The sequence below is a fragment of the Orycteropus afer genome, unplaced genomic scaffold, assembly GCF_000298275.1.
Source record: "Orycteropus afer afer isolate SDZICR_OR568_19922 unplaced genomic scaffold, OryAfe1.0 scaffold00020, whole genome shotgun sequence".
In the NCBI taxonomy this organism is placed as follows: Eukaryota; Metazoa; Chordata; class Mammalia; order Tubulidentata; family Orycteropodidae; genus Orycteropus; species Orycteropus afer.
The window spans coordinates 13,159,904-13,171,653 of NW_006921607.1; the positions used below are offsets into that span (position 1 = coordinate 13,159,904).

The following is an 11,750-nucleotide window of genomic DNA, read 5'->3' on the forward strand; positions in this document are numbered from 1 at the left end:
CCAAGACTGCAAAGGGGGTCATCCAAGTTCACACAGCAAACCAGAGGGTCTGGACCCCCGGCCTAGAGCTGGGGCATCTGTCCACAGGACCACAGTCTTGAGGCCAGGCTGCCAGAAGAGGAAGAAGTGAATCAGAAGTAGAATTTACTGTGTACGGCTCACATGTATTAGATGCTAACTGCAAATGTAGCTGACCTCACAAACCTACCCAGGATCAACTCAGCCTGGGAATTACAGGTGTGGGGAGCAAAGGGCAGCTGGGTGGGAATGGAGCCAGCTGGGTGTGCCCCAGGCTTCTCCCTCTCATCTTTAGGCCCCACCCAGTGGTGCTTCCTCCCCTGGGAGGGCTGTGGACTGGACTCTGCTGTAGCTGCACTGGGACAGGACAATGAAAGGTCTCCGCTGGCGTTACACTCGGCTGGTAAGGGGTCTGTGTGCTTGGGCTGTGGGCTAGGGCTGAAAGCCAGTAATACTACTAGCCCTGCTCTCCTCATTAGGCCAGGAAGTTAAGGAGATTATAAAAGGAAAGAGGATCTCTGGCCTAGCTGGGCCCTGGGATAGGGCTGGAGGCAGACAGGTGATTTATCCCATTTCTGGTCCCTCCTCAGCTGGCCTGAGGTTCAGAATGGGGACTGACTCAGGAAGCCTGGACCTTACTGAAGGTCACTATCCTGTGACCTTCAAGCGGGACAGACCACTCCCTCTATCCCTTCCTCGCTGAAGTGGGTGTCAGAGAGAGTTCTCCCCAGAGACCTCAAACAGCTAGGAGAGGCCCTGTCTTTTAGGCCTATACCTGAGCAATAGAGGAAGGCAGAAAAGTGGGTTCCTATCCTTCTGTACCCCAGGACATCTCTCCTTCCTATGAAAGGTCCTGGAAGTCATTGTGTGTGTTCATACAATGTAAATGTGTGTGTACACAGACAGTAAAAACACACATATCGGTACAGAGTGGGAGCTCAGTTGAATGAATGAATGAATGTATGACTAAATATACCAACCACATACCCACAGACACACACACTTCTATTTACACAATCCCAACTCACACTCACAAACATGTTGACATATAAACATACACATTTACACTCAATACCTACACAAATCTATTTTAAGTCAGTATATACCTTCACACTGATGAACACACATATTAATCTACTCACCCTTACACTCCTATCATTTCGGTTTTTGGCAGGGGCTCCTCTGGGCCTCATTTTCTTCCTTTGTAAAATGAGGACCAAAAAAAAAAAAAAACACCAAACTCACTGCCATCGAGTCAGATCCGACTCATACAGCGAACCCTCCTTGGGTTTCCCAAGCAGTATCACTGAGGAAGTAGATTGCCCAACCTTCCTTCCAAAGAGTGGCTGGTGGGTTTGAACTGCCAGCATTCTAGTTAACAGTCAAATGCCTTAGGCACTCATTGGGGAAATTCAAAGAGATCAAATACTCACCAAAGGCAGCCAAGTATGTGCTGTACCAGTGCCAACTATTACTGTTGTTGTTGTTATTTAATATACAAACACAGTCTCAGCTCACAGGGTTGGGCTGCCACCTGTCTTTTTCTTTTACTCTCAGGCTTGGAACTGGATCCCTGGGACCTCTTGGGATCCAGAGAAAACAGGCAGAAAAGCTCCTGGGCCCAGGCCCCATCTGATGAGCCCTCTGTGTGTGTGTGTGTGTTTGAAGGGGCGTTATCTCTGACCCTGGGCTACCAGGAGCAAGGAAAGTAGCAGGCTGGAAGCAGCAGCAGTCTTGTCTGTCTGTGGAAATTTCCCAGCCTGCCCTGGGCTGGCTGGGCTGGGAAGCGGTCTGAACCAGGAGTGGTGGAGTGGCCTAAGGCTCTGGGACTCAGGAGATGTGGAAGCTGGTGTTATGTTGCTCCTTACTCACCAGGCCTCTTTGTATCTCCACAGCCCAGCCAGGTGGATGATGCCCTGTCTGGGGAAGAAAAGGAGGAGGCAAAAGAGGAGGAGGCAGCTCCAGCCCCAGCCCTAGTCCCTGCTCCTGAAGATCCCAAGGAAACTCAGCTTTCAGAAGCCAGCCAGGTGCTAGGTGCCTCGGAGATCAGGCAGGTTCGGGCACCGCCCACGACCCAAGGACTTCAGTCCTAAGTCTAAGGGACTCACCTTCTTGCTCTACCATAACCAGGTCCAGGACACTTGGAGCCACTCCTGCTTTGATCCTGATTCACTGTGTTACTTTGGGGAAATCATTTCCTCTCTCTGGGCTTCCCTTCTCTTTCTTCTAAATTGGTCTGATAATGCGAGCCCTGCTCTCTTCACCAAGCCAGGAGGTTAAGGAGATAATGAAAGCAGCTAATTCTTAAACAGAACCAGTCCTTGGGAAGTAGAGCTAAAGCTGGGGCAGGAAATGGGGAAAAGATGGGGAGGGATAGATAGAGGGAATCAGCATCTCATCTATTCCTCAGCTTCTGGGGCCAGGGTGACCAAGGGGAGAGAGTCTTGAGAACAGATGGGGGTTTGAATCTTGCCTCTGCCATTTACTCCCAATGTAGGCCTTGGGAAAGTTGTGTCACCATCCTCAGCAAAGTTTCCTCATCCGTCAAATGGGAACAATAACCCTTATCTCCAAGGGCTATGCTAATAGTCATGGAAGTGCCCTGGAAACAGAAATCACTCTATAATCTATAAAGCATCTTGCCTGTGTGAGTAGTGGCTGTTCAACCCCAGTCTTTCTGAGCCCTGAGGTTCTACCAGAAGAAGGGTGGGAGAAGGAAGATTCCCTTGATCATCTCCAGTCCTATCCCCAGCTCAGCCTCCACCTCCCTGCGAGAGTCACCGGACACTCCTGGAGCCTGGCCTTCTGCACGGCGAGGGACGGCTTCAGTCTGCGGAGCCTGTATCGGCAGATGGAAGGCCACAGTGGGCCAGTGCTGCTAGTGCTGAGGGACCAGGATGGTCAGGTGAGTTGGGCCAAGGCCCCCAACCTGAGGCTCAAGGGCTCCCAACCAGACACTGATGGGTCCTGCCCAAGGCAGCCTCAGGGATGACAGGGCAGAGGTGATACACTAAGTCACTATAATGGACACTTATGGCATTGACACCTACCCTGCTCAGTGCCATTCCTTATTCATTCATTCATTCACCACTCATTCATTCATTCAACACGTGCATATTTAACACCTTCAATGTGATGGCACAAGTGATTTAGAATACCTTGCTAATCTAAAGGTTGGTGGTTCAACCCACCCAGCAGCTCCATGGGAGAAAGGGCTGCCAATCTGCTCTGTAAAGATTACAGCCAAGAAAACCCTATGGAGCTCAGGCCTATTCTGTAATACATGGAGTTGCCATGAGTTGGAATCGACTTAATGGCAACAGGTTGGGTTTTTTGGTATGTGCCAGGAAAAGACAGAAATAGTTCCAGCCCTTTTGGAGTTAATGGTCTATTGAGGCAAAGAGGCCAGACATTAAGCAAATAAGCAAATGTGTTGCTTAACTTCAGTTTGGACAATGTGTGACCATGTATACATCAGTGGTTCTAGAAGGTGTTTTTTTTTTTTTTTTTTAAGGTAAAATTGCTCTCCTTTTGTTTATTATTTCCCCCTAATGGTTTTAGACCCAAAACCAGATTCCTGCAGCACTGGACCACAGGTAGGATACAGGCAGGTGAAGCGGAGGACATGGCTCTGGGCACGGGCTCCTGGGCTTTGTCTGGCAGGCAGGCAGCCAAAGCAGTGGCAGCAGCTGCCCCTGCTGCTCAGGGAAGCAGAACAGCAGGCAGGGCAGGTACAGCTCAGCTCTTTCCCTGCTCACTTCCTCTTGCTCCGTTCCCGCTGCCTCAACCAGTTCCTCTAGCCTTCACTGGAGGAAACATCACTGGAGGGAGCATTGGCAGTGGGTGCGGAGTGGCAAAGTGGGTGACTAGAAGTGGGCTCCTGGTTTAGACTGGCTAAATGATTTACAGCCCTTCCACATAGTGAGGTACTGAGTGGACAGTTTTCATAAGGTTTTAATATGGTGTTTGCACAACATCCAAATCACATAATGTTCTGTTTCATAGAATGTATCATGTACGTTAAGTAATGCATACCTGAACAGTAAAACCTGCAAAAGCTGCAATCTGTGCAAGGCAGAAGCCTGTCAGAAAATTCAAATATTTTCCACCAATAGAGAGTGATAAAAAAGTGGTAAGAGGACACATGGAAGTGTAGGTGAGTTTGGGAACCAGGCAAATGGCCAAGACCAATCCCAAGACCATGTAGGATCTTACTTCAGTGGTCCAGACACTATTGCAACAGAGGCAAAATAAATTTCAGACTATGTCTGACCAGATCATTGGAAGAACTGATGGCATGAGTTGCATTGGTGACCTAGAGAGAAACATTGCAGACTTCATGACCCAGGCAGGGATGGAAGAACTGGAAGGTGAAAACAAGATCTCTGCCATACAAAAGAGTTGAAGCTTGCTAATAATCTATACTAAGATTTGGGACACCATTTTTATAAGCCAGAAGAAGACCAAATGGCACTTTGCACCTAACTACCATGTGTATACAGGTTTTATATTATAAACTGTGCATTAAAAAAAAAAAAAAAACAAGCTCACTGCCGTCAAGTCGGATCTAACTCATAGTGACCCCTCCTTGGGTTTCCGAGGCAGTATCACTACAGACGTAGATTGCCCAACCTTCCTTCTGAGGAGTGGCTAGTGGGTTTGAACCTCCAGGCTTCTGGTTAGCAGTCTTAGGCATTATACCACCAAAGCTCCCCTTAAAGTGTCCATACTTACCAAACATCATAAAGAAGAAAGAAAAGTAGTAAGATTTCACTTTGTCAAAGGTGGAAAACTTGTGAGACCTGAAAAAACAAGGCAGTCCCATCAAGTTATGGCTCTTATAGGTTTCACTGTAAACATTTGACATTTGACCATAAATGTAAAACAGCATCTTTATCCTCAGAAGCATAGGACACTGTGGAAGGATTTTAAGCAGGGAATCAATGGCAGAAGACCAGAGAGAAGGCAGCCACAGCTGCTCCTGCATTTTACAAGAGGAGCCTCCAGGAGGCAGTGCACTAAGTCCATTTGGTTTCATCACTGATGGAATTCCAGGCAGCACTCCAGGAAGTGGGGAGGGTTGGAAGCTGGTTTCAAATGCTCTTCTGTGTAAGAAACACACTAGAGCTAGGAAGGATCTCAGGGCCCTAGAGGCCCTCCCACTTGGGCAGGAGGTCCCTCCCCGGGATGCTGATGGAAGGACTTCCCTTTAAGGGCAGGAAGCTCACTACCACTGGACAGAGCCCCTTCTGTGGCATAACATCTCTCTGACCACGAAGAAGTTTCTCCTTTTATTGAGCCAAAACTTAATTCTCCATAACTAACCCCCAATGATCAGATCAGATCACTCAGCGTTGTTTATAACAGTGAAAAACTGCAGGCCATCTAACTGTCCCACCACAAGAGGAGATTGGCTAAATAATTTACAGCCCCTCCATATGGTGAAATATTGAGTGGGCAATAAAATTAACGACATGGAACCTCAGCTATTGAAAGTGTTCTTTTTGTTTTCAAAGTGGGATAGGAAAGACTCTCTTTGGATTACTGGAGAAAATGGAATATGAATTAGATACTAAATAATATGGAATTAGTGTTAATTGTTTTAGATGTAACCATGGTATTTTGGTTATATAGGAGGAAGTCCTGATTCTTAGGAGCTGAACTATTTAAGGGTAAAATGTTTGCAACTTAATTTCAAGTGGGCCAAAAAATATATATAAAGAGAGAGGTAAAATAAATATGGCAAAAATATTTACAATTGTTGAACTTAGGTCGAAGTAGTACTGAGCTTTTTTCTGTATGTTTGAAATTTTTGTAATAAAAAGTTAGAGCAAAGCAGCAAATAAATAATATGATCTCATTTTTTAATAAAAATATGTATATGTCGGTAGTAAATAGACACTAGAAGAAAATGCACCAAAATGTTAAGAGTGGTTATCCTGGGAAGGAAGAGGAGAATTTGAAGTGACTTGATTTTTTCTCTTTCCAGTGGCATGGTGCTAAGGCACTTGACAGCTAACCAGAAGGCTGGCGGTTCAAACCCACCAGCCACTCCTTGGAAGGAAGATTGGGCGATCTACTTCTGTAGTGATACTGCCTCAGAAACCCATGGGAGGGCTGCTATGAGTCAGAGTCGACTCCATGGCAATGAGTTTGTTTTGCATGTCTATAACTTCTTATCTTTATATGAGGATTACTTATAGAAAACAAGTACGTTTAAGAAAAAAGTAGGAGGGACTTGAAGGCCTGGAGGAGGATGCCAACAAGAGCTCTTCCTTGGGGCATATTAAGGGGAAGGATGCATGCTGATGGGTCCACTGAGGCTTCCCAGTCCCCCAGCTCTGCCCAAGTTCCCTAGGCAGGGCCTCAGTAGGACAGGCCTACATGCCAAGCCTGGAGAGTGGAGGTTGCCAGAGCAACCCTCCCTCCCCAACTCCCTTCCAGCTGCAAACTGCAAACTCTTCTGTTTTCCAGATGTTTGGAGCCTTCTCCTCCTCAGCTATCCGATTGAGCAAAGGCTTCTATGGCACCGGCGAGACATTTCTCTTCTCCTTCTCCCCACAGCTGAAGGTAATTAGGGGAGCATGGACCCTGTGGGAGGACAAAGCTCCTGAAGTCCCGGTGGCCCCTAGCTTACCCCCCATGCTGGACTGCCTGGCATCCCTCCATCTTTCCACAGGGGCATGAAACAGGGCAGTGGCCAGCAGAGTATCTCCCTTGGACTGACCAACTTAAAAAAAAAAAGTTCAGGCCTCTAGGACCATGAGCTCTGAGAAGGGGAGGGATGTTGCTCACCTAACACAGGCTGGAAAAACAAGGGGGCCCATGAGCAGGTAGACCCGAAGGTTTGATGTGGGAAGATGAAGCAGCACAGCTCTGATGACTGATTTTTTTAATGAAGCTTGGGGTGAGATCATCAGCTGAGTGAGGATGGAGAAGAAGTATGAAGGCCTGAGGGGACAGAATAGTCATCTTGGAAGCGGGAAGGGAAGCCCACTAGAGAAACAGGACAGTGAAGCGGTGTAGATTGAGGATCAGAGCTTGTGAGTTGGAAGGCAAGCCTGTGGCTTTGGTTATGTGCTTTTCTCCAGCAGCTCCTCAGAAGCAAGCATGAAAAAAGCAAATGGAAGGGTTCATCTAGGACCAGGGTTTTGCCAAGTTGGTTTAACAGAGGGAGGGCTGGTAATGGCAGTTGAGGGTTCTTGTAAGGGAGTAAAAATATAAAATGGACTACAGAACCTAGTCTTGCCAAGGAAAGCAGGAAACCCAGGGGGAACTGGAGAATGAGACAAGGGTGGACTCAATGAATGGGAGGTCTCCTTGAAGTCAAAGATTATAGCAGTGGTACCAGCTGAGTAACATTTTGGAAGACAAGATATGGTAGACAGAAGAGCATTTGAAGTAGACTGTGGAGGGTGTTGTCATTATTATTATTTTTTTTTTAATTGTGATTTGGGTGAAGAGTTACAGAGCAAATTCACTTTCCATACAGCAGTTCACATATACTTTGTCTCATGTCATTGACCACAGTTTACCACAATGCAACAGCTCCCCTCCCACTTCCTCCCCATAGTTACCTCTTCCCAGTGTCCATCCCTCCATACACTCCTGCCCCCTAAGCTGTCTCCCTGTGCATAAGCAGCCCTTCTTTCTCCCATAATTGTTCTCTCCAAGGAGTGTATCTACTTGAGGTAAATGTTTAACTCATATGCCTGTATTTTGTTTGGCTGAAAACCACAGGTGTGGGTTCAATTCCAGACCTGAAGGGCAGCTAGGCGCCATAGTCTCAGTGGTTCCACCAGGCTCTCTCAGACCAGCAAACCTGGTCCCCACCTTTTTTTTTACTCCAAATGATTTTGAGTTTTGTTCCACATTGTTCTCCCTCTCTATGAAGGATCTCCTACGTACATCCCCTTCTAAGTGGACGATAGTGGTAGCCGGGCACCATCTAGTTCTTCTGGTCTCTTAGTTGTATAGGCTGCAGATCGGATGGTGTACCAGTCGCTAGGACTAATTGTTTCCATGAATTTTGGTTTTCTTCATTCTTTTTTGCTCTGGACGAGGAGAGACACATCGTTGCATCTAGATGGCAGCTTGCTAAGTTTTAAGATCCCAGTCACTATTCGCCAAAGTAGGAGGTGGAACAATGTTTTGTATAGTATGTTATGCCAATTGAGCCTGATGTCCCCTGTGACTATGGTCCGAAGCCCACAGGTTCAACTACTTGGTCCCTCTGGGTAGCTGGCTGTGACCAAGCAGTGACCACAACTTTGCCCCTTGTCAGCTCTACTATTCACCTGGGAATTCTGATCATTCACATAAACTTATAGGACCATTGTCCAGTTGCCATCATTGTTGAGGACAAGTTCCAGAGTGTAACCCTAGGAGACAGCACCAGAAAACCCACCAGCAATGAAGAGGACAAGGAGCTGAGGCCGGCATGAATTGTACTACCAAAGTGTTTACAGTTGATGACAACTTAGCCTGAATTTATGTAACTTTGGGAAGGGAATCCCTTATGGTTGGTTGAGGCTAGAGAGTAATGAGATACACACGCTTTAACTTTACCAAGCAGCCCTGAAATACACAAGTCAGGGAGGAAGGCTGGCATCTGCCCAGGAATCCTGCCTTTGTGTGTGCTGATGAGGGGGTGGAAATACAATGGATGAGAAGAGTAGTCTCACCCCTGGCGTGCCCTTCAAATTCAGGGAGACTAAGTCTTCCCTGAGGGTGAAGATGAAAGCATTCCTTGTTTAGTACCTGACAAATTCTTTGCTCTCTCAACTGCCTGAAAGGCCCCCATTGTGAGGCCTTGAGAGGTGTTCCACAGGTTTGTGTGGACAGTAAAGTGCACCAAAGACAATAATGTTGTTGTGTGCTGTTGAGTCAATCCCCACTCACAACGACCCCATATGACAGAGAAGAAATGCCTCACAGGGTTTCCTAAGCTATAATTTTCACAAGAGAGATAATAGCCAGGCATTTTTTCCTGTGGTGGGTTCAGCCAAGTGCTTACCTATTGCACCACCAGGGCTCTTTAGGACAATGATAGGAGTTTGGAAAGGAAGAGAGGTTGGAGACTCAGAGCTGAAGTCTTTGATCAATGACATAGGGTGACTAGGACAAACTGTCATCAGTGGGTGACAGGGACAAACTTACTGGTATAGTCAGATGGCATGAGCTTCCAAGGAGCTAGGGTTTTTGAAAGAGGAAGGAAAATAAGTAGTCTCCAACATCTCTCGTGCCAAAGTTTTTCCATCTCTGAGTTATTTAATGAACAAACCTACTAAGCATTATGTGCGTGGCCTGGAGCATATACTTCTATTAATAAAATAATAGCATCATTGCTTAGGGGACATTGAGTTTCTGTTAAGGGTAATAGAAAAAGTTAGAAACAAATAGTGGTGATGCATGCTCGACATGAACATAACGTCACTGAACTGTAAAAATTGAAATGGCAAATGTTTTCATATGTGTGTGTGTATCTATATCTATATATGTACACCAAAATTGAAAAAAAAAAAAAAAAAGTAGCTAACAGAAGCCAGCTAAAACTGTCTGCCAGGAGCTGTTTTAAACTTTTACAAATTAGTGCATTTAATTATTACAACACTCCTATGAGGTGCTTACTATTTTCATCCTCATGTTATAGATAAGGAAACTGAGGCACAGAGAGACAGAATACCTTGCCTAAGCTCACACAGCTAGTCAGTGAAGAGGATGAGATATGGAAATAGGCATTCTGGCTTAGTACAGCACAGCATCACCTCTCTAAACTACAGAGGGTCCCTGCCTTGATATGCTCCTAGGCTGGGGAAGTAGAGACAGGATCACAATATTGAGTAGTAAGTGCTGTGAATTTAGACCTGGAATCTAGAAGCACAGAGGAAGGGCTTAGGAGTTAGGAGAACAAGGGAGACTTCCTGGAAAAAGCAGCATCTAATGCTTCAAACCCACCAGCCACTCCTTGGAAAGAAGATTGGGCAATCTACTTTCATAGAGATATCGCCTTGGAAACCCAAGGAGGGGTCGCTATGAATTGAATTGACTCCATGGCAGTAAGTTTGGTTTAATGCTGTCCTAATGGACAAATTGGTGATCACCAGGTGACAGACAGGGAGGGAGGAGTCTTCTCAGAGCACGTGCACAGGCACGGAAGCTGGAGAGAACAGGCACCTTTAGGAAGGCTGAGTAGGTCAGGGGAGTGGGTGGGATCAGTTTGTGAGGTAGGGTATACCCCTTTGCCCTGGCATAACATGCCCTCAAGAAACATTTGGTTGTTCAATGGATGAATAATTACTTCCAGGTGCCATGGTTTGCTGTTAGAGACCTTCTCTCCAATGGACACTAATCCATAGACCAAGAAACCTACCGACACATCCAAGTGTACAGCCATCTGTTCTCATGACAAGGAGGTCACAAGGAGTTATGGACTACCTTGGTAAAGGCAAAACACACCTCATCTGCTGCATTGCCTCCATTAGCCAGCCTGGTAATCTTATCAGGAAACAAGAAACCAAAAACCAAACCCACTGCTGTCCAGTCAATTCTGACGCATAGCAACCCTATAGGATAGAATAGAAAGGCTCCATGGTGTTCTGAGGCTGTAGATTTTAATGGAAACAGATTGCCATATTTTTCTCCTGCAGAGTGACTAGTGGGTTTGGACCACCAACCTTTTGGTTAGCATCTGAGCACTTTAACCGCTGTGCCACCAGGGCTCCTTAGGAAAAAGAGGAGTCAGTTACTTGTGGTGACGGAGCTCTGGTAGCATAGTATCTAAGGCACTTGACTGCTAACCAGAAGGCCGGTGGTTCAAACCCACCAGTCACTCCTCGGAAGGAAGGTTGGGCAATCTACTTCTGTAATGATACTGCCTCAGAAACCCAAGGAAGTGTCACTATGAGTGGGGCTGATAATAATAATAACATAATAACAACAACATTTGTGGTGATAATAACAACATAATAACAACAACATTTGTGGTGAACCAATGCTGGGTACCATTCACCACTGGCTTCCTACATTCACAGAGAATTCCAAATTTCCTACTGCTGTGACAACTCTTGTCAGAATCTTTTGTTGCTTCCTCCTCATCTCCTCTTTTAACGTCAGAGGGTCCCAGGGCTCAGTTTTTGACTCTTGTCTCTTCTCTAACCACCCTCTCTTCTTTAGTGGTCTCATCCATTCTCTAGGCCATCCAGCCATCCATGTGCTGATATTTCTCCCCTGGACTCCAACTGCTACTCAAAATCTCCCCTTGGATTTCAAACATGGCATCTCAAACATAACATGTCTAAAACTGAACTCCTGATTTCCCCCACAAAACCTGCTCATCTTATCTGTTGCTGTCTTCTACATAAAAGTTAACAGCACCTCCATTGTTTCTGCTATTGAGACCAAAAATCATGGTGTCCTCCTTAATTCTTCTCTTCTTCTCAATCCCACATCTGAGTTGTCAGTGAATCCTGACGACTCTGCCTCTTCTTTCTCCCTCTGTATCCATATCCAGAATCCCCTGTTAGTTGTTGTTAAGTGCCGTTGAGTCGTTTCCGACTCATAGAGACCCCATGCACAGCAGAACGAAACACCGCCCGATCCCGCGCCAGCCCCACAATCCCTGCTATACTTGAGCCCATCATCGTAGCCACCATATCAATCCATCTCCTTGAAGGCCTCCCCCTCTTTCGTCGACCCTCCACCCTACCAAGCATGACATCCTTCTCCAGGGA

At 46.3% G+C, this 11,750-nt stretch overlaps 1 protein-coding gene across 1 annotated transcript in view; it reads left to right on the plus strand.

The window, feature by feature from the left end:
* Nucleotides 1-388: 388 nt before the first annotated feature.
* The window catches only part of TLDC2 (TBC/LysM-associated domain containing 2), a 22,167-nt gene continuing 10,805 nt past the window's right edge, over nt 389-11,750 (plus strand). The window contains exons 1-4 of the mRNA XM_007934640.2: nt 389-421; nt 1,914-2,072; nt 2,771-2,923; nt 6,493-6,588. Of these exons, the coding sequence (XP_007932831.1) occupies nt 389-421; nt 1,914-2,072; nt 2,771-2,923; nt 6,493-6,588 (441 nt within the window). The remainder of the gene's footprint in view (nt 422-1,913; nt 2,073-2,770; nt 2,924-6,492; nt 6,589-11,750) is intronic.